The sequence below is a fragment of the Hermetia illucens genome, chromosome 1 (genome assembly GCF_905115235.1).
Source record: "Hermetia illucens chromosome 1, iHerIll2.2.curated.20191125, whole genome shotgun sequence".
In the NCBI taxonomy this organism is placed as follows: Eukaryota; Metazoa; Arthropoda; class Insecta; order Diptera; family Stratiomyidae; genus Hermetia; species Hermetia illucens.
In genome coordinates, this window is record NC_051849.1 from 159257285 (window position 1) to 159279584 (window position 22300).

At 42.7% G+C, this 22300-nt stretch overlaps 1 protein-coding gene across 2 annotated transcripts in view; it reads right to left on the bottom strand.

Moving 5' to 3' along the window:
* Window positions 1-22300, bottom strand: part of LOC119646189 — a 124223-nt gene that overhangs the window by 40947 nt on the left and 60976 nt on the right. For both annotated transcript variants that reach the window (XM_038046573.1, XM_038046572.1), the window contains exons 5-8: window positions 12837-12924; window positions 12618-12747; window positions 1375-1526; window positions 1175-1313 (exon numbers count right to left, since the gene is read on the bottom strand). In XM_038046573.1, coding sequence (XP_037902501.1) covers window positions 1175-1313; window positions 1375-1526; window positions 12618-12747; window positions 12837-12924 — 509 coding nt within the window. The remainder of the gene's footprint in view (window positions 1-1174; window positions 1314-1374; window positions 1527-12617; window positions 12748-12836; window positions 12925-22300) is intronic.

Sequence of the window (22300 nt, forward strand, 5' to 3'; positions counted from 1 at the left end):
GCTGATGATGGCGGTTTGTGTTCCCCCATAGGCTTTCCTTAGCGTTTTCACCACTGAGTCTTGTAGTCCGGCAAGATCGAACTGTTTCTCCAACGCTTCGCGAACCTCCTCCTTCGTCGTGATTTCATCTATATCTTTGCAGATTATAGTGATCTCCAGCCTGCTAGCTCTTATGTCGGCTTGCTGCCCTAAAGTCTTCCCCATTTGGCTTAAGAATTTGTCCGCGGTTACATCCTTGGATTTCTTAAGTTCCAACATAAGATCTCCCTTCTGGGACCATCTAATGCGGCTGACGTTGCCTCCCAAATTGGTGAGTTCGGGGTCTGCCTTCACTTTCCCCAACAGCAAATCTATGGGAGTCCTTCTTTGGCCAACTATTCTATGGAGTTGAAAAGAGTCCATGGGAAAACAGCTCAGGAAAGAAGAGGAATGACTCATGGAACAATATTACCAGAAACTGAGTAGTTCAGAGTGCTCTTGAAATATATGACATGAATAAAGCGCGGTTAATCTAAACCCTATTAAGAAGAGCCACAGGAACATTGTGAGAATACTTCACGACCAATGCTGGCTGAACAATCACCTGGGGAAATTAAATGAATAAAATTCCATTATATATTCTGGAATAATGTCCGACACTTAATACAAAGCGGGGATACATATCTGGGAAAACCTAATATTAGGAGCCAGCAAGTAATGATTACAGTAATATCCCGGTAATTGGTATGGTCAACGGACTACCTATTTGGTATGAATTATCGGGATTATCAAATACCAAAAATCAACTTTGGTGTCCCGAGTAATCGAGACATGAAATATCGGAGTCGAGCTACACTATGCATATTTAGGTGGACAAATTCGTGATCCGAAATAGCTTTCTTCTCTTCAAATTTTCGTAAACGTCTGGTGCACCGCTGATGTGATTCAGTACAGTACAATTCGCCATCGGACTAAATGGCTAGAAGTTCTTGGGTATCTTCGAAAATAAAATATTGCTATGTCACTACCCCTACCCGTACAAAGTTCATTAACTTTTTCAGGTTCAATCAAGGATTAGTGCAATAGATTCGTATCTATTTTAAGCAAATAGCTTGAAAATATCTTTTACGTTGCCATATTTTAGCTTGCGTGTACTACATCTAGTCCCATCTCGTCGCGCTAAATTATTAATTACCTCTGCATAATGAACTTTTCCACGTTAGTAAAGCGTCTCTGTCCAAGAATTGAGGTCGTTCCCCCTACTGATTCGAAAGGAGCGGGTTGACTTGCTGGACGTGGCGATGCATCATCGAACTTGCTTTCGTTGAAAGCACCTAAAATTATAAAATTGAATTCACGACTATAAATTAATTGGGTAGCGGGAGGGCCACGTACTTTGAGGGTAATTGCCTTTCAAGGATTTCCGCGTTTGTTGTCCTTTTGTATACGTTGAACTGATTCGGTGTGTCGACAAATTGAATTGTTCGTAAGGATTTCGATATGCCTGTCGGTTGACGTAAATACTTCCAACATCCATAGTTGGAAATCTGAAACAGCGGTTTTTGATAAAATTGAATAAAAATGATATTACATATTGCATAAATGCTATAAGTTGTAATATATACATATACACTTATTTTCAATTTGTAGAGCAGATAATTTAAAGTTTAATGTGACTTAGGACGAAAAGTTTACTAGATTTATTGAACAACTTCGCTGATAGTATTTTTTAAAGGGTAATCATGATTGACATGCTGAAATTCTCCAGAATATTATAGACAGTGACCAGTTTTTATCTTAAAAACCACGGTTGTTACCCAATACATCAGTGATTTACTATAAAATGTAGTGTCAAATTAGTCCCCGGGGTCTTGCCACGAAGAGTGTAGAGCATCAACAGCAATTCTTTATTTTAATATCATTATTCAGGAGAGAGTATAAATGCAACACCAAAATGGACTTGCTAAGGTTTATACGATATCACAGGATTTCCGTTAGTGATGTTACTCGCTACAGTTAGAGCACATCAACACTAAAAATCTGATGTCTGATGCGTCCACAGGCGGGACACTCACATCCACTTTTGTGGATACCGCTTCATTTTTACAGGATGCGCATATATCATCTTGAAGAATCCCTATTCTGAGCATATGCTCAGAAAGTGAATTATGGCGAGCTAGAATGCCCACAATACAAGTGTAAGTCTTCCTTGCTTTGCGACATTTGAATTACGGTTATGCCACCTGCCATTATATGAAGCTTGTTCTCCGTTTTCTATAGCAGTATTAGCCAAAGCTAGAGACACTCCAATTGCTGGGGGAGGAAATTTAACCCTCTTTTGCTAAAGCATCCCACGTTTAATTTACCTATGCACTACAATGACCGGGTACCCAGCGTAGTTCTGCCCCATTGAACCCACATTTCTGAATGATTGTTGAAGGGATCAAAGGACTGCGCAACGCCCTACATGCAGCTCGCTACAGATCGCGATGCCTCTGCCCTTCAACCGTTCCTCAAACACCCAAGTTGCCGCCTTTAGGATCACATCCACTTCAGCCTAAAAGACCGTCGCATATTGTCCCAAGGGAAAAGTCAATTTCTCATCTTTTTCGAGAGGTACACCCCGGCTACATAGTTCTGTTCTATTTTTGGGGAATCGGTGTAGAAGACCTCAGTATATCCTGGCACGCATTCTTCTGATACATCCTAGTTATCTCCTTCTTTAAGATAACTTCATATCTCTATCCAGAAGTACTGCTCATGGCACCGATAATATCTAGACACACTGTCTTTTGCAGTGTGAGTAGTTAACGGTGAAAACTCTTTCCTTCTCTTCGTAAATAATACCATTGTGGTTTTATTGGCATTTACTGGAAGTCCATGTCTGATGTCTCAGGCAATCAAATCAACTGCGCGTTGTATATTTCTGTGTTCCTTTCCGAAATCTTGACCAACAATTAGCATATCCACGTTATCCGCATGAGCTGTATTCGCAGAATTGCAGTTCGCATAGTAGTGAGTCAATCAACATATTTTACAGAAGTGCCAATAGCTCATTACCTTGTGGGCAGCATTTCGCTGCTTCCATTGTTAGGTAGCGATCAAACCTAGTTCAATATACAGCAATTTCTGGGTTAGCATAGTGTAAATCCACTTAATTATTGTTTCATCAATATCATGTTCAATGGCGGCAGCACAGTCAAATGCTCCTTTAATGTCCACGAACACCCCCATCGTGCTTAGGTATGAAGTCTACCTTAACCTTCTGCCAAGAGGTAGGCACAAAGCCGTGCTCTAAAAAATAAATTTCTTAAAAGTTCCTCTAAGTGCTCTATAACTAACTTTAGTATTGCTAGATAGATATCGTCCATACCAGGTGCTTTGAAGTGTTCAAAGGATAATATAGCAGCTCTTGTAGCAGCTTCTTCGCCATCCCAACTGCCCTTGAAACACTTTCGTATTAGAAGGTTTGTTGAAACCGCCAATCTTCCCTTTCATACTTCTTTAACTAGTTTTCAAGGCCAGTGTACTTCCAGGAGAGTCTGTATAGACTCAACTCTGAAGTTCGTAAAAGTTTGATCCGGTTTTCTAAGAGAGTCCAACTTGACTGACTCTTCCTTTTAAGGATTTTGCACAGCATGGAAAATTCCCTTTCTTCTTCGAGTTCCTCGCATTATGCTTTAAAGGAGTTTCGTTTTGAATGTCTTACGAACCTCTCACTGTGAGTTCCGGAAGTTTGACCAGTCCTCATTCTTACTGCTTTCACAAGCACGACTCGGAAGTTGTCAGGTTGACTTCCTAAGCTTTTGCAGTTCTCGGTTCCACTATGGAAACGTTTTATCGCTTTGGCGTTGGGAAATAGGACAAGCGTCTTCAAAGTACATTAAAAGTGTGCAATTTAGAGTTTCCAATTGATCTTCTATTGTCAAAGGAGTCGTACAAGCAGCTTCACTTTGTCGCCAAGAAGTTCATTGAACTTTGTCTAATCCGTTTTCATAGGATTCCGCCCTTGTGCCATAGCCAGACTAAATTCTAACTAACGATGATCTGAGAGTGAAACTTCATCTAGCACTCGCCAGTCTCTAATCAACTCTAATACCTTTGGCCCAACAGAGTCCAACGCTACTTGATTCTGCATACACTACCAGATATCTTACTTCTTGTGTCGGCGAAGGACGCAAAGAATCATAAGCTAAGTAACGGTAGGTACGTACGTAAGTACGTTTCTCTTCTTACCATTACCAGCATGGTTGCCTTTAACAATTTTGACATCAGGATGCAGGTTCTCGGTTTCAAGGATCTTTGTTCGAGGAAGATCTTAATCCCCTGTACTGATTTAATACCACCGATTTTGATAAAATGAACTCGTGGTTCTTGTATCAGAAATATACAAGAACAGTCCTGTCGCCGGCTGCGAGGTTTGCCAGGTTCATTGTGTCTAGGCTATGTGGATCCCTTTTCACATATCGGTATTAGATCAGCTGCACCCACATCATCAGCTTCCCTTTCTTCCGTTTCTCCTGGTAGAACCGGAAGAGGAACTTTTGACAGGCAAGCCTGTAGTCCCCTGCACTTTGTAGCTAAAGTTTCCTCCTGCCGAGCTTTTTCTTTCGTTTTCTGGAAGAATTAAGCAACTGTGTCACCGGCAAGGTGACGTAGTCAGGTTTCCAGTTCGTTCCATTATTGGAGTTGTTGTACTATTCTTTCTGGGCGATAGCGTCATAGACACTAAGTGTAGGCTTTCCACTGAAGTCCATGTCTTGCACAGATTTCTTCGTGGGGGAACATGAATCTGGTGAGGTCCTCATAATCCGTGCTCGGGCACGACCTGGATACTGGCTTGTTGAAATGCTCAGTGTTTCTCTGTTGTCTAGGTGAAATGTAGATAATAGTTCTCGTGTATTTACATGAGAGATACAAAGAACCAGTTGAGAGCCACTCAATAAAAGTGGTTCTTCACAGCCACTAGGGACGAAAGACTTGCGTCGTATGGTTTGGATGAATGAATCCAACAAATTAATTTGCCGGGGCTATTACCGGGTCTTTGTTCCTACGGAGAGTTCATTCCCGGAACTGAAAGGTATTCCTGAACAGAAAATTATCAATCAAAACTGGATGATAGTGTAATTCCCTTTCTAAATATTATTACTGCCGTGAATAGAATTTTGAATTCTTTGTTAACCATATTACTGTCCATAGCTTGCAGCAACGCGATAAGATCTTTGCAAGGAAATGGGGTTTTCGCATGCGGATGATTTTTAAGATGTGTACAGCCATAGCTCGTTCTTTGGGGATATTAAAGAGATCTCTGGTTGTAGGGCGGAGAAGCTGTTATAATTCGTAAATGTTAGAAGCTGGTTCTCCAGACTCAACCCGGCTAAATTCTGCTTCCCTTGTCCTTTCCACAGTTTGTGGCACCAAAATGGCGCAAAACGCCACTAATTAGGCTTCTTAGAGTGACTTACATACTTGCCCATTACCAAAATGTAAGGGCCGTCAGAACCAAGCTGTTGAAGTATAGATTATTTGTCACATTCGCAATTCATAATATTATCTGTATATATGAAAATTGACTCGACTTTCTTTTTTGTGGTTGCACTGTCCTTGATTGTGGCGGTGATACTCTAGTATCAGGCAAATTGATGGGAAGTGGTACTTTAATAGTGATTAGGCAGTTTATTGCTATTATTCCTATTACCTCTTTAAACGCTGCTCCCTATGAGTTCTTCACTGTTCGCATTTCATCCATAAAAACCTACGAGACCACATCTGCGGTATGATGCGCTTCTGTCAGATCTCCAGCTTGTTACAGATGAGTGGACATAATCTAATCATCTGCAGCTGTGGGTTAACCTGCCAACCAACTACTACTACCCAACCAATTCTGTTTTTTCTTCACTGTTGAACTTTCAGCCTCCATCAAAGCGAGATTTTGGCCTCGAGAATGGCGCAGGTGATACCTATCCAGGCATTGGTTACCTCTCGACATCTACGCTTGATAGCCTCTTCTCCTTTGGTTCATTCTGTGCACAGTGAAGATTACCACAGAGAGCGTGGGTAGTAGGCTCAAAGGCTCCCCTAGTAGCCTCTCTCTCTTGCATTGCAGAACGTACCTTTGTTAGTTGTCTCCGGATTTGATTCGACGAGAACTCTACCAACTTTTGTTTTCTGAATGGAAGGTACTTCTCCATTGTCTTTGGAGTTGACCTTATGGCCAATATCGCTGAGGACTGCTGCAAAGGTCTTGCCTTCTATCGGTTTAATAAGCAGGCCTGGTATTCTAGTCTCCCTTCGTATCTTCACCTTTTCTTTTGGGGCTCCACCTTTTGTTTCCGTCTTGATTTTGAGCAGACAGTTATTTGAATGTGTTGCATGTTGTCTCTTCTTGTCGTCCTTCACCTTCTTCTTTTGTGCCCTAGGGATTACTTAGGTAAAGTTTCCTTTATGGGCGCACTTCTCTGTCCGCTTTCTCCTTGGTTCGCTCCGCAATAGACTATCTGCGATTGGTTTTAATAAGAATACTACTATACTTTGAGGTTCCGTTAGTTGAGTTCCGGAAATATGTTGTTGAAAAGGTAACTCCTATAGATATATTCTCTTTGATACATTCACATTTTGGAAAAAAATAAGTTCTCATATTCTGATGTTACTGGAATATTGAGGTCAGCAAATCATTGCTTCCTTCTGAACTTATATTCATCGAATAAGTATGGGAGGATATTAAACGAGGCCTTCCCGAATATCACACAAGTTATTTATTTTTTTTTGCAGCACTGATTTATCGAATCCTGTACCGAAAAATGGACCCTTTTTCGGCTCCCTCGCTGAGTACCTACCTTTTCCTGGAGAGGCAGGTCAATAACTGAGTGCTTTACAGAAAAAGAGATGATACCTGAAGATATGCGGTAGCCAAAACCACAAACGAGGGTGTAACTACTGTGCTGAGAGCTCTCAGTCCTTAACGGACGAGCCGAAGTAGACCCTTTTCAACAACATTCCAGACCCTCGGTCCCAGTCAGGACCACCTGCGGAAACTGAAGTCTTACTCAAACCTATATACTGACAAAACTTTGCAAACGAAAGCACGAACGATTGACTCAAGCCAGAACTAAAGAAAGTCAATAGGCAGGTAACGAGGTTGTTTGATGCTCTGCCTATTTTCCCCATGAAGTGGACGATATTTCCAGTGGCACATTCACAAGAGCTATTTACAATAATAAAGTAGAATTCCCATTATTCCTGATTCCGCCTAATTCCTACAAATTTGTAAGAGGCCAACACGGGAGGATCGAGACTATTAGAGTATTTGATAGGAAGCGAACTGAAAATCTTCGAAATGGGTAATGAACGCACTTTCTTTACTGTAGTTAGGCGAGAAGTCGTCGATGCCACAGTCGAAGTTAGAGAGTATTGAGTCATAAACAACTACTCACAGGCGCATTGAGAAGGCGATGAGAAAAGACAAACCATTTTCTTGAAGTGCACTTCCCAGCACCATCCAAACTCTCAGCTCAAGGTCGGCGTCAAACCGGCGTCAACTGAGAGACGGGACTCTAGCATTCAAAGTAGTATTACTTGAGCGAGTGAAATGGGAATTTCACTCGTTTTATTGATACAAGTCCGCGGGCCGGGATGACGTCATTCCTATTCTAGAAGTAGAGGGAATGCCTAGCACATGCGATTTGTTACACGCCAAGACAGCACGAAAGCGATCCGCTGTTAATCAGTTTCATCCTTCACATGCTGGAATAGACGAAGACTCGTATACTGGTCGGATGAAAGTCTGTTCATGCAGGATGTCTTAGTGGCTCACAATAGGGAGGGATTTTCTCTCCTTTGTTTTGGCTTCTGGCACTGGGCGCATTGCTATGACGGCTGGAGGACACAAACGCCTTTACGCAAGCACTCCCAGACGATCTAGCTATAATAATTATCGGCAAATTCGGGGACACAATATGTGACCGCTTGAGAGTAATTCTGGGGGTAATCCACTTTGTGCTTCCGTAATAAACTCACCGTGAAAGTTAGGAAGACAAGACTAGTAAGGAACTGCTGGCTGCTACAAACAACTCACTTTATCAAGGAAGGAAAAGAATGGAAATCGAGCTGGTACAAAGCGTCAACTATGTAGGCGTACATCTCGATTCCAAGCTGACGTGCAAGCATCATATTCAGGAACAATCCCAAAAGCACTGCTGATTGCTGTAGCGCAGTGGTGTCCATGATCTGGGGACTTTTACCCCAACGGATTTATTGGATGTATACGTATCCGTAATAAATCCCACTTAGATATATGCATCGTTTGGTGAGTCGAGGGTTAAGAATAGACTCAGTCAGTCTTCCCAGCTTATGAGCTAGCAACCAACAAATCTTGAAAAGTATACAACGCCTTGGATGGGGACTGGCTTCACCCCAAAAACGTTTGACTATCGAAAAAGGGCTTTGATTGACAACGGTAGCGTGAGTTCTTATAATTCTCGAATTCTCTATCTCGAACGTGAATTGCACCGAAATAAGCTAGACATTCTGAGCCTAAGCGAAGTAAGTCGGCGGTACTCCGGAGATTTTCCCCCTCCTTCTTGCCATACTTATTGTAATACACTTTTGTACTCTGGAAAGCGGAGTCGTACCAAATTTGAATCCGGTGTCTGGTTGCTTCTGACGGCTACCGAAAGTAGCGCTCTCTTGACCTGGGAGCTGGTTTCTGACTTAATTCCTACTGTAAGATAGCGTTCCAGGTCAGGGAGCATCACAATTATACCGAGCACCAATTTCCGATATAGTAGAGAAAGATGCATTTTACGAGCAATTACACGCAGTTTAGGAAAGCCTTCCTAAAGATGACATTATGATCGTAATGGGTCATCTGAATACCAAAGTGGGCTCTAACAATAACTTGCTCGGCCATGTGAGGGGAAATACAGTGTTGGCGATTGTAACGATAATGATGGGAGGTTTGTGGTTTGTGGATTCGTGTAGCTTTCATCGCCTCGTCATTGGTGGCAAATTATTCAAGCATGGAGTCTGCCATGAGGTTAGTTGGTTTTCTATTGACTGACTCCGTATTAGGAGTTAATGCCATGAATCTGCGTAACAAGTGAGTTGCTGACATCGGCTTCGAAAGGGATCAACATCTGATGGTCGCTTACGTTTGCTTGCCTGTTGCGTCCATCACTTCTCACAGGGTTGTGGGGCAGCATGTTTTAGCCTATTGGATGCCACATATACTAAGTAACACGCCTGAGAATATCGATGAGCGTTGGGCTGCCATCAAAAATACTCTTTTCTCGGGTGTTACACACAAAGGACGAAATAAGATCTGACTTACTGCAGAATCGTGGAAGCGGATCGATAAAGGAAGTGATTGACGGCTCTATTCACCGCTGGAAGTGATGGTAGACACGACGCGCCCGAATTCCGTGTCGTGCGAAAATGGAATTTATTATTGCACTGGTTAGGGAAGCGGAAAATGCCGCAGAGCACAGCGATTTCAGTGGTGTTGACCGAATAACGAAAGAGCTAGAAGGTGGTCGTAATTGTTTCGATGATCCTGTGATGGACGTTAACAGTCGACTTCTCATCCGCGATTATGAGTAACTGAAGAGATAGAAAGACCACTTTACCACCATTATTAACTGCATCATATCCGGGGAAGTTCTGCCTCTTGTGTGTGAAATGGTTATTCGCGTAACATGCGGAACGGACCATTCCTTTAAGCAGAATAGAAATCATCTTGCACATCAACGCATTCAAACAGAGTAAAGACGGTTTTGATGGTCTCTCCCTAGAGTGATTTATTGCTGCACCTGCAGTTACTGCACATCTACCACTTTCACTCATACGGAAATCTTGAGAATCCTAGATTTTTCCCGGAGAGTGAAGAAGGTGATTATCGCTAAGATTCCAGAGAGGGGCAGCCGCTTTAAATGTAACAAGTAGAAGGGTATCTGTGTGCTCCCTGCGTTGCAAAAATAATAGCTAAAATAGTCCTAGAACGCATCAGAGAACATCCCGAAAGCTTGTTAGACAGAGAGCAGGCTGGTTTCGCTGTGGATACTCCTGCGCTGGCCATATTAACACCTCTCGGATAATTTTGGAAGAGTATGCGGAGTTTAGATTTTCGCTGCACTTGTACTTCATCGATTTCGAGGAAGCTTCCGATGGCGTGAATAGGGAGTGTAGCTGCAGTTCTCTACGCATTCTAGACAAACTAACAGCTATTATTCTGCGACATATGATGACGCAGAATCCATTTAGGTCACGTGCTGTACCGACGTAAATCACGAAGATTTTGAGGTCCAAAGGGGAGTTCACCAGGTGGCCTTTTCTCAACGATATTATTTTTTTTTTTGTTTTGTGTGTGTGGGAGAGTTTAATATACCATGAGCTCTTTTATCAAACACCTCAACTACCCTGATGACATGTTTGCTCTTCTGCAGGGTTATGGACCTTGACAAAGTGGCTGTTAATTTGGAAAGAGAGGCCAGTTGGGCTGAAGGTAAACAACAACAAAATTAAGGTTCCCAGTGTGACGGCTCGTCGCGCTTTCCCTATATGCTTTAATATAATGTATATCTAGGAAGCGTAGTTTCTGCTAATCTGGCACCGAATTGGATGTTGCTGGACGCATTAATAGCGGTGCAACTCCATAGGCGATGTGATCGGAAGGTGAAGTGGCTGTTGATAAGCCACGCATTAAGGAAGAGTGACAATTACATTGCTGGCTACGCCATGCAATGGAACCCACAGTCCTGAGATGGCCGACGAGTGGGCTGCCCCAAGAGCCCTTGATGCAGTAGTAGTCAATGAAAAGTGCAGATATCTCGGGAAATCGTATTGGGAACTGAAGCAAATGATGGCGCGTAGGTGTGGTTAATGCGCTATACCCCACCAAGCGAAAATTTCAACCAAGTATATATCGTTTGGGAGTCGGGGCTGAAATTTACTAACATCAGAAAGCTGTTGGCGCAGAGTCGAAGGCTCAGTTGGTAAGGTATAACTGAAACAACGAGTACTACGCAGACTGTGGTACTCGAGGCTATTCTAAAATTACCAATGCCGTCTTACTTTCTAGCTGAAACGGAAAGTAGCTAACGACGCATATAGACTGCACATCATCGGCGCTAAAGACTTTGTTTTCATAACTAAAAGGGAAAAATAGTGAACATATGGCCACGCATCTTTTGTGATTACAGACCCAATAATATCCATCGACCGTCAGTTATAGAAAAGGGTTAGGTCGCAGGGGTGCTTTCGGAAAATCATATTATAGAACTGACCTGACCTATAAGAAAATTGTTTTTACAAGGATATTTGTGACAAAAATGGCACTGTTCAAATCTGATCCGAAAGCCAAGCAGCGTGTTCAGCACTAAATAGCAAAAACAAGAAGTTGTTGTGGAATTGTCCCCCGTTATTACTGAACGAAGTATGCCTGATGTGAGTGCCGAGACACTGGCTCGTCAAGGGCGTGGATCCACAATAGTAGGACTGGAGTCAGTATTTGGCCACCCACTGCCAAATTTACTTTGAAAGATGAAATGAATTCACGTAGCCAAATGAACCGGGCGCAACTAGAGCGGATATGGAAATCCTAGTAGGGTTTTTAACGAGACAGAGCTCCTTATGTAATCAATGTGAGGAAAAATGGGGAGCGCCGTTGAACTTCATATCTTCCTCAGATCTCAGTCGCAGATACTTCGCTATGGTTTCCTTCAAAGAGAAATCTACGAAGGATGTTATCATATTCTCAACAGCCTTCGAAAACGTATTGAACAGGTGATTTTGGAGGACAGTACAATAGATCTAACAAAAGGTTAAATTGTTTCGAGCACGAAATTAAACTAACTAATATAATAATCGTTGGCGCAGCAATTCATATTAGATCAGGGCCTTGAAGTATGTTAGAGCACTTCATTTAAGGAAACAATATGGTCAGCATTGCACTCACCCGATATTATTACCCTAATTTGGCTCCAGTACTCATTCACCGCTGAGTCGGCTGGTATCCGGCATACAGTCACGATCACAAATCCCTCTGCCACCAGTGAGATTTGAACCGCTACGACTGCCCACTGCTCTAACTAAGCCATCCGGACACTAAACCAACTAAACTAATCATTTCGGGGTATCTTCCCCATTCTATATGTCAACAAGAATCTCTTGTTGATTTTGTACTAATAAAAGTTGATTCTTTAATAAAGACAGGGCAACAATAATAATATAAATGAGAAAGGAGACACTACTCTGTAAAATTTGACAGCCAATAACCATAATTTAACAGTGCTTGCTGAAGCATCATATCAGGTCTTATCAATGAAGGAAAAGACAATAAGGGCAACGATGATGCCTTTCTTATGGTGGGGAAAAGATGAGTGAACGCTGTTTGAAAAATTTGAATGAAACATTCTAAGACATAGCTTTCGAAGTTATATGAGGCTGCATATAGCCCTTGCGAGCTACTCCCAAACCGAACCTAATTGGCTTCCATCCAATTAAGGCTCAATCTCTATGAATTATTCAGAAAACCAATGGCAATCCTGTGGCCCATTGTTTGATACTGCTCTACAAACGAAGGCAATATGACTAACATATGAAGGAACACTAATTCAATTAAAATCACTTCCTTTTCTATTTACCTAGACGTAACCGGCAATTTGATTATTTGTGTTGACCCGCTACCATCAGAGTTTGAGTTCCTCCCATCACTTTGTGAATCCGAATGCGACCTTGATGCAATGCGTTTTCCATGGATACCAAAAATGTCACCTGTTGAATAAGCACAAGGAGAGGTTGCTAGGTGATTTGTTTTGTAGAGGTGTTCGTGCATTTTGTGGTGAAAAAGGAGCCATACTCACCTGCACCAATAGCGCTTCCATTGCTTGTTTTGTAATGCAATGAACTTGCGGTTGCTAAGGAGTACTGGAAGCTTGTACGACTGTCATCCTAAAATGAAAGAAGAGGTTTCAGTTCCGATAAAAGTAGTATTTGGAACTAATTTCAAAAGTTGTTTTCAACTACATTTCACTCGTCCGTTAACACTAATGAAAGTTGGCAAATGAGAATCTAAAAATTATGAAAAAACACCTTACATAGCACCTACTAGACTCTAAATTATCCTTGATATAATCAACTTGTATCAAAAAATATTAATCAAGCGTACGGAGACAGCACAATTCCCTTCAAAAGGCTTTGGCGATATCTACAAGTAATGGCCTAAATATTTTCCAAAGCGCTAGAGAATGGACAAATCAATATAAAACGCAATTAATGGTTCAATTTTATTGAGGTCTAGGCTAGCCGTTTCCCTGTGACCGTAATTTGTGCAATTTGTCAACCATACTCACCCAAGCCAACTTTATTGGCACTAAACCGACAATCCGACAAAGTAATAAATCCGTCATTTTAAATCGCAATTGAAAAACTAACTACTCATTAACTAGGCACTAATTAACAACAGATACCAGCTGGAACTGGCATCTAGCTAAACAATGAATTGAGTGACATCCTTTTTGATTCCATACTTCACACCATGAAGGATTGATGTCAACTGAACTCAATAGAAGACAATCTGGGGCCGAATAGGTAAAGGATGGAATGCCTGCTTTGGAATTAAATGCACGAAAGGCCTGTAAAGAGCCTACAGCCTAGTTTTTGAGGAGATTAACGATATCGGAATCAATATCCGTTTCGTGCAATATCGAAAGTGAGGGAGAATCACCTCGGTGGGGTCTGTTTTAGAGCCTAGAATTTAGCCTGCGAAAAGGAGTACACAATTTCGTACTGCACTAGGGGTGAATTTTGATGAGTTATGAATGAGGGAGTAATTTGGGTCGCTCACATGTGATTTGGTTGGTAAAATGCAGGGGATTTTACTTCTTATATGTGGGTTGAGTTTTTCTTCATTCCATATTTTATGAAGAGGGGACAACATGCGACTGAATCTGATTGCGTTTAGTTATAGGAAATACGGAATAAAATCTGGTGAGTAATCCGACAATGTATGGGAACTTACCCCAATTAAAGTATTCGCTTTCGTGAAGCTAATCACTCCTTATTTGAGTGTTTCCGGATACATATTCTTGATAAGGGTAAGTTAGGGTCGGTCTTTGGGATAACCCGCTATTTTTAAATGATGGAAATCTGAACTACAGACAAGAAGGCTTTAAGGTTTTTTTTGCAACTAACATTTTTATAGGTAAGTGAATATTATACAGGGTGCAGCAGCATAACTTCCTTTTTTCAAAACTCAATAAAAACTATTGTATGCATCGGAAAATATTTATTTATTTTTTATAATGTAGGTACATGTCTAAAATTTTTATTTACATTGTTTTGAAGATCAAATCTGTTAGGTGACGTCCCCCATTCTCCATACATTGCGTAAACCGATTTCTGGCGTTTGTCTCTTGTTAGCATAGCAGGTGTTATGTTAGCAATTTCTTCTTGGATGTTGGTCTTCAAATCTTGTAGGGTTCTTGGACGGTTCACATAAACACGGGATTTCAAAAAACCCCATAGAAAAAAATCACAAGGGGACAGATCGGGAGAGCGTGCCGGCCACTCCAAATCGCCTCTAATTGAGATAAGGCGCTCTGGAAAGTGTTCCCTCAAAACAGCCGTCGATGCTCTTGAAGTGTGTGCTGTTGCACCGTCTTGTTGGAATCAAGTGTCCATCAAATCCAAATTTTCTAGCCGTATAAAAAAAAATTCTGTAGCATGGTTACATACCGGTCCGAATTCACTGTCACTGTAACCTAATTTTTTTCAAAAAACCAGGGATCAATAATTCCAGCTGAGGAAATTGCACACCACACTGTGACTTTGGGTGAATGCAAAGGCTTTTGATGCAATTCTCGAGGGTTGGTGTCAGCCCAGTAACGCATGTTTTGTTTGTTAACCGACCCACACAAATGAAAATGGGCTTCATCGCTAAAAAAAAGCAATAGCACCCTCGGGAACGACATCAAGAAGAAGCTCACACGTGTTCATCCGAGAATTGAAGTCATGTTCTGAAAGTTCCTGCACTATCGCCATCTTATAGGGATGAAAATGAAGATCATCACGAAGAATTCTTCTCACAGAACGATCGGATAGTCCAAGGGCAGATGCGTATTTACGCGCAGAACGGCGTGGCGATCGCAACATTGACGCTCTCACTGCTTCAATGCTCTAAGGTGATCTAACGGGCCGAGGGACTCCAGTTCTTCCTTTTGTCGCACTTGCAGTTTGTCTGAATGTAGTGACCCATGTAACAATTGATTTGCGGTCTGGGACGGGAGCCAACGGGGCTAAATTAAAGCGATTCCGAAATGCACGCTGTGTTGCAATAACCGAACATCCGCTTGAAAAGTAAACCTCAACGGCAAAGGCACGCTCCTCACTATTCCAACGCATGATGGCGACTGAACCGTGTCGGGACAAAACTTTACAGTATCCCCTCTTGAACGAGACCACTAGCGCTCCGCGATGACATCAACTAACTGAGTGGCGCGCATTTTAAAAAAGAAGTTATGCTGCCGCACCCTGTACTTGATTATGGCGGTGCCAACTGAAAAAATAAAAACGGTCTGTGTATTATAGCCTGATAACACCCAGTTTTGCAGTATTTCATTGTCTATTATGGCTTTTCGATTGCTAGCCTTACAATCGAATTTAATAAGGTTTTGTTTTACACATAACCAGGGGTTTGTAGATATGACGATAAAGAATGATAGAACTATACTTGGCGAATTTATCAGGAATGGAACAGTTCATGGCGCTTATGGCTGATAGAATACCAAGCTTACTAAAAATAGGGTTAATATCATGTACTCCCTTGTCATTGTGGGTTAAATTATGACCTGCGGAAGTTGGGTATGTCTCCGAAACCTGCCTAAGAGTCCGAACATAATGCGCAACACGATTCCAGCTGCTAGCTTTCTTCACGGGTACCCACCTCTCTTAAGTTCACGCCCTTACGGCGGTAGATAGCTTTGCGCTCCTTGGCAAAGAGGCCAACGGTGATCACTCCTGCGGTCACCATCACGGCCGGTACGGAGACAGTGCGATAAGCAGACGCCACTTGCAAACCTCTCCGTCTCTGCACTTGAGCAAGGTAGTTACGATGCACCTCCTTGTCAAGGGCATCAGCCCATACCTCCGCACCATAGAGCAGAACTTAGTGCGCTGCTGTCCTCATCGTCGAGTCGAACATTAAACCAAGGTATTTAACACTAGTTTTGACTCTATAGTCAACTCATTATGGGACGCAGGGTCGGAATTCTCCTTTTATGACTACTTCGGTTTTTTCCAGCGCAAGGCTCAAACCGTGAGCAGTTATCCATCCGCTTACCCGTCGTGTCAATATGCCAAGTCTGCTTTGAGTCTGTTCAACAGTGCGTCCGGCAACAACTGCTGCAACGTTGTCTGAAAAACCGACTAGGCGCGACTCTTTGGGCATATTGAGTCTCAGCAGACTATCGTTGGAAGCGTTCCAGAGGTGCGGCCCTAGGATGGATCCCTATGATACTCCCGACGTGATTTCCATGCTCCTCTGCGCGATCTTTCAGATAATCCCTTAATGTCCGCAAGAAATAGCTTGGCACGTGGAATGAGTTTTCTAATATGTCTAGCATATCTGTCCATCTTACAAAGAGCACTATGCGTCGAGATCGGCCTTCTGTGGCTCGATGAACCGCATCTGCGACCCCCATAATGTTCTAAATCCGAAAGCATGCCTCCTCGTTGGCATGTAAACGTTGTACTAAACTGCGGACCTTATAACACTCCCTCCGTATATCGGCAATTTCTGCCGTCCACCAGTACATAGAAGGCTTGTCGCTCCTAGGGCCCCTCCGGGGCATGGAAGCCTCACACGCCGTCGTTATCAGATTCATCACTGAATTTACGACGGTGTCAGCTGCGACGCTACCACTCCCCGGAGTGCCCTTCAGCGCGGCTCTGCCTGCTCCAAGAGCCTCGACGGACTTCCCGATGTTCATCCTCGCGACATTCCACAGGCAGGTAAAGCGTCGCGTTGGTGCTCGCCGGCAAGTAGCGTCAACCACTTCGAACGCGACGTACTGGTGAACATTTGCCGAGAAGTCTTCTAGGACTCGCTACCCATCCACCGATGATGCCAGAGATTCCGACGCAAAAGTGATATCAGGAAGGCTTCCTTCACAGCCTGGGCGGCGAAACGTTGGCGTAGATCCGGTGTTTGAAACTACTTCTGGCTGCCATTTCCAGAATCCGTTGCCTCTGGAGTCTGACTGAGGCATGCCCTATTCAAGGGCCATGGCTTTAAAATCACCGCCTACTAGGATTCGTCCTTCCGTGTTCAAAACGGCGTCCTCCAGAGCATCAAGCCGGCGCCAAAAGCTTGGCATCGTCGCGTTAGGCATCAGGTAAACGCTAAAAAACGTTATCGCTAAACATCGGATGCAGGCAAACCCATTCCCTCGGCCTTTGGCAAGAACACGAAATCGAACATCGTCCCGAACCCAGATGGCAGCGATGCTCCGGTTAAGGCATCTTTAAGAATACTTAATATCCCATACCATTCTGAAACAATTGGAGGTAGAGAACATTTTAAAATTCCTGTCGGTTACGGGCTTGATCGGCTTACTATAGTTAGTAGTATTTATACTACTAAAGGGGCTCAATAATTCTACTAGGAGGTAGTGCAATTTCCCTTGACACTATCATTATTATCCACATAATCAAAACTTGAAGGTCTTCGAATAATTCCTTTTGGCGTTGGTTAGTGCAGTTCTTACTTCACTCCCTTAGATGAACATCTGATTCCACACTCAAATGTATTTAACTTATTCGTATCATGAGCCTTTTTATAGAAAATCTCAAAAACTTCTCTCAGAGCGTTGATTAAAAGTTTCATCTTTTCGCCATGGTCCAACAAAGAAGCGGCTGATGTTAGTTAAGCTAATTTTAAGGTTCGTTTCACTGTCTGTCTGTCCGGTTGACTGTCTGTTTGTGTGTCTGTCACACAGGAAACGGCTGAATCGATTGTCCCAAATTTTGGTGAGAACATGTGGTCTATGGATCCCTTTACATACAGCGAGTGGCGCCATTTTCTGTTGAGTTCCAGAGGGGCTTCCCATACATGTGAAAGAGTGGTGTAAATTTTTTTTCACAGAATTTGGTCATATGGGTCAAATGAAAGTTTTCAATTATTGCTTCTTAAAACTGGTGAAGGTCTCCATAAGTGTAGAAGGCTTTGTTCTCAGAACCTATCCAACTGAAAAATCTGAAAAAAACCTGGATGGTGCAGCTGTACAAAATCTGTGTCTCAAAATACATTTCGTTTCGATATCTACTTAAATAAAGTTAATAAGAATATATTACCGTATTTTAGAAATTTACCTTAAAACCCCTCTTAAGTTCATATTAGAATTACAAATTTGGTACCCTCATAAGTAATTTTGTAATACACAATTTTAGAAAGTTTGTGAAAAATCCAATTGTTATCAACAAAGTTATTGAAAGTCAAAATTGTGTATTTCACGTGAATTTTATCTGTTCCTTCTGCACTCAATCTTGGAATATCCCCCAAAGGGGAGTAATACCTTGTTCTCCTTCCGTGATTTACATCATTATGGCAAGAAGAACGAAATGACATCGGTTCCCTAATGAATGCTTACTCAATCCTATTACGAGAATCACTTCAATTCGAACAGCTTTTTAGAACATTCTTCTCCTCTACAAACAAATGTTTCATTTTCAACCAGTAGTCGCTTTGCTCACTTTTTTACTATGAATTTTACTGAATCTGTGCGTGGCGTTTTGCTATGCTTGCTATAACAAACATCACAGTTAACTCAATTACTTCGATTTTAATCCATTTCGATTAGCATATTATCTTGTTCTTCTATGGCGCTACAGTCTGACGTCGACCTTTAACCTCCCGGAGACCTCGTCTCCACTCTTACATGAACCATGAACCACATTGCAAAGTCGTTCGGGGTTACTTTAAATGCGGTTTAGCTCCGCTTTTAACTTCCCGAGACGTCCGCGCTCCTCTTCCACTTTTTTGTGTCAAGTACCTTTGGGCAGACCCACTCGTCGGCCCTCTTGGGAGAAGGAATTGCACTGCATGACGTAGCCAACAATGTAAATCTCGTCCCTCCTTAATGTTTGACCCGTCCCCTGCCACTTGCGCTTTCCGATTACAGTGCGTATGAATGTCAGACGTGTGCGCAGACCAAATTTTTCGTTTCAGATAGTGTCAGGCCAGCGTACTCAGATGACACGGCGCAGATAGGTGTTGCTGAAGGCTTGCAGCTTTTGAGTGACAGTGAGAGTCATTTTCCATGTGCTACTTCCATACTCAATACTACCACAAAACAGTCTTAACTTGATCTTGATGTTGAGATAACTATATTTCTTGATTTTAGACAGGGTAGCGAAAGCGAATCTAGCGCCCTTAATGCTTTGGCCGGCATCCAGTTTGATGCCACGGTCGGCAGAAACCAAGCCTCCTAGATATACGAATTGATCGACGCCTTCGATACTCTGCCCATTAGTGCAGATAGGGAGAGTGCGATAACCCATCAGACTGAGGACCTTGGCTTTGTTGGTGTTTATTTTCAGTTCAACTCTACCTGTCTCTTGCCATTTCACCAAGGTCTATGACCCTGTGAGAGAGCAAACAGACGTCATCCCCACAGTCGAGGTGTTTGAGGAACGATGTCATAGTTCATTGAATTCCACCGCTTCTGCTGGACAAGCTAGCATATAGAAAGTCACCGATAACAAGAAGAAATAATAGCGGTAACAAAATGCGCTTCATACCTCAAAATCCTCCTGTTAGAATGCCTACAATACTCTTGCAAGGCGACAGGATAAAATTTGCGATATGCATGTTCTGACAGAAAAATTTTAAGAGTGGCTCCGCCACCTATCATTATGGGACGTTTGTTCCCAATTTATAAGGACAGCTTAGCCAATGCTACTGATACTGCTACTCGAACCCTCGTTTGTCAAGGCATCCGAGAGTCATTTCCTTTTACAACCCAGTGGTCAGGTGCCTAGAATCATTCCACCGTATTGCATCCAGAGATAGAGGTCAATGTGCTTCTACATTCCTGATGGATTTTCGAGAACATAAATAGAATGCTTAACGATGTTAATACAGCCTAGCAACCACTGTAGATTGCAGTGTGCCTGCTTTTCAACGGCTCGTCAATCCCCGCCTGTAGGATTGCATATATTTCAGCCAGAAAAACCATTTGATATTGGCCCGAAGAATTTATCGTTTTTATTCGAGAGGTAGAATCCGGCTCCAGAACCCTGTTCTGTTTCTGAACCGACGGTGTGGAGGACTTCCTTATGTCCCGTCACGCATTCTTCTGATACTTCCTAGTTCTCTCAGTTCTCTCAGTTCATATCTCCAAGAAAAAGATTTATAGGGACCCGAGAATCAGAGAGCATTGTAGGAACTGGGTTTGGTTCTGCCAGTTGTGCTCTTATTGCAGTACTTTGAATAAATATATCCAGCGGTTGCAAATTGAGCAACGCATTTAGAATCACCGGCATCAGTAATACCCAGACACACAGTTCTTTGTAGTGCATTTTTGTCTCACCTTAACCCACCACACTACGGATTCAGAAGGGAGCATCGGCTTAACAATTGCAACGTATATCATTACATTACCACATGAGGCCTATGATACCATGTTAAGCAAAGGTCCTTCTGCAAAGCCCATTGGCTGTGAGAGTTCGTTTCAACTTTACCAGTAGATGTTTGCTCCAAAAAAGCGTTTTTATCTAGAGTGAGTCCAATATATTTCACTTCTTCGGAGAGTCGAAAGATTGTACCTTTCATCCCTGGGAGGCAAAGTCCATCGATTTTTCCCCTTTTTGTAAATAATATGTGGTTTTATTTGGATTAACTGAAAATCCATGCCTGAGCAAATCAGCAAATCAAATCAACGGCACATTGTATATTTCTACACACCGTCCCAAGATCCCGATCAACAGCAAGCACTGACAACAGCTGTTAGTTTCTCCCGAATGCTCCTCCTCCGTAGAACACTCCATATACACTCCCTGATCAAGCTATCGAAAGCTATCTCAAAATCAATGAAGAGCAGGCGGATTGAAGATATAAACTCCACGCACTGTTCCAAAATGATACGTAGGGTGTGAATGTGGTCAATGCAGAAAACCGGCCTGCTTTCCGTCGATCAAACCTTATAGATCATTACGCTCTGCGGCATCTTCCGCTCCCCTGATCAACGCAATTGTAGATTTTTTCTTGTTACGGCGTACACTATGCTGAACTTCTCGGGATTTCACACCGTCTCGGAGTTCGAGCACATCACGTCCATCATCACTCGCAGTGGTCAATAAAGCCTTCCGTTGATCCCCAGTCAGCTAGATGTTATGACGCCGCTTCGCCTCAATGATCACCGATATGCTCAGGCGGGTAGTCAGCATTACTGCCGTCCTATCAGCAAGATAATTACTTCACTGTGGAGCAACAGTTGGATCATACAAGCGATCGATTAGTAATTTAGGCGTCATAGCTCCGCAGCCCGGAGACGTATGCTGGACGCAACACAAAGGCGAACGTAAGCGACCATAAAAGGGTGATCCCCTTCGAGGATGACCTCTCCTCATCCATGAAACAACTCTTAAATTTTATATTGATCGCGAAGTGGTCTACCTGATTACTCGTGTGGTGTTGGTTTGAAACCCAACTGACTTTATGGCAGGCTCTGTACTCAAACAATGTGCCATCAATGATAGAGCGGTGGAAGTTGCAGAAATCCACGATCCTCGCACCATTATCATTGTGGGCGCCAAAACTAGGTCTCCTCATCATATGTCCAAGCAAGGTATTGTCAGAGCCCACTTTGGCTTTCAGATAACCTAACAGGATCAAAATGTCACCTTTAAGAAGCCTCCCTTGCGCGTAATTATTTGTAGAAATTATTCCTCTCCACTATATCGGAGGTCTCCGTTTGCGGGCGACATTGTATAATTGTGATGATTCTTAATCTAGACCAGAATCTTGCTGTGAAAAGTCTGTCAGAAACCGGCCCCTATATGAAGAGAGCGAGTTTTGCAGTAGCCGTCAAAAGCAACCCGACACCGGATTCGCGTTTGTCCCCACTTAAATTTGTAGAGTACAGAAGCACATTGTCGCAAAAGGGAGAGGAGTACTCTCCAGAGTTCCACCATTTTGATCCGCTTAGGCCCAGAATGTCTACATTATATCGTTGGAATTCCCGCTCTAGTTGGAGAAAACGGGGATTTTCTGGACTCTCGCTTCCATTATTTCAGAAACCATCTATCTTGGTGGTGCTGATATTTCGGT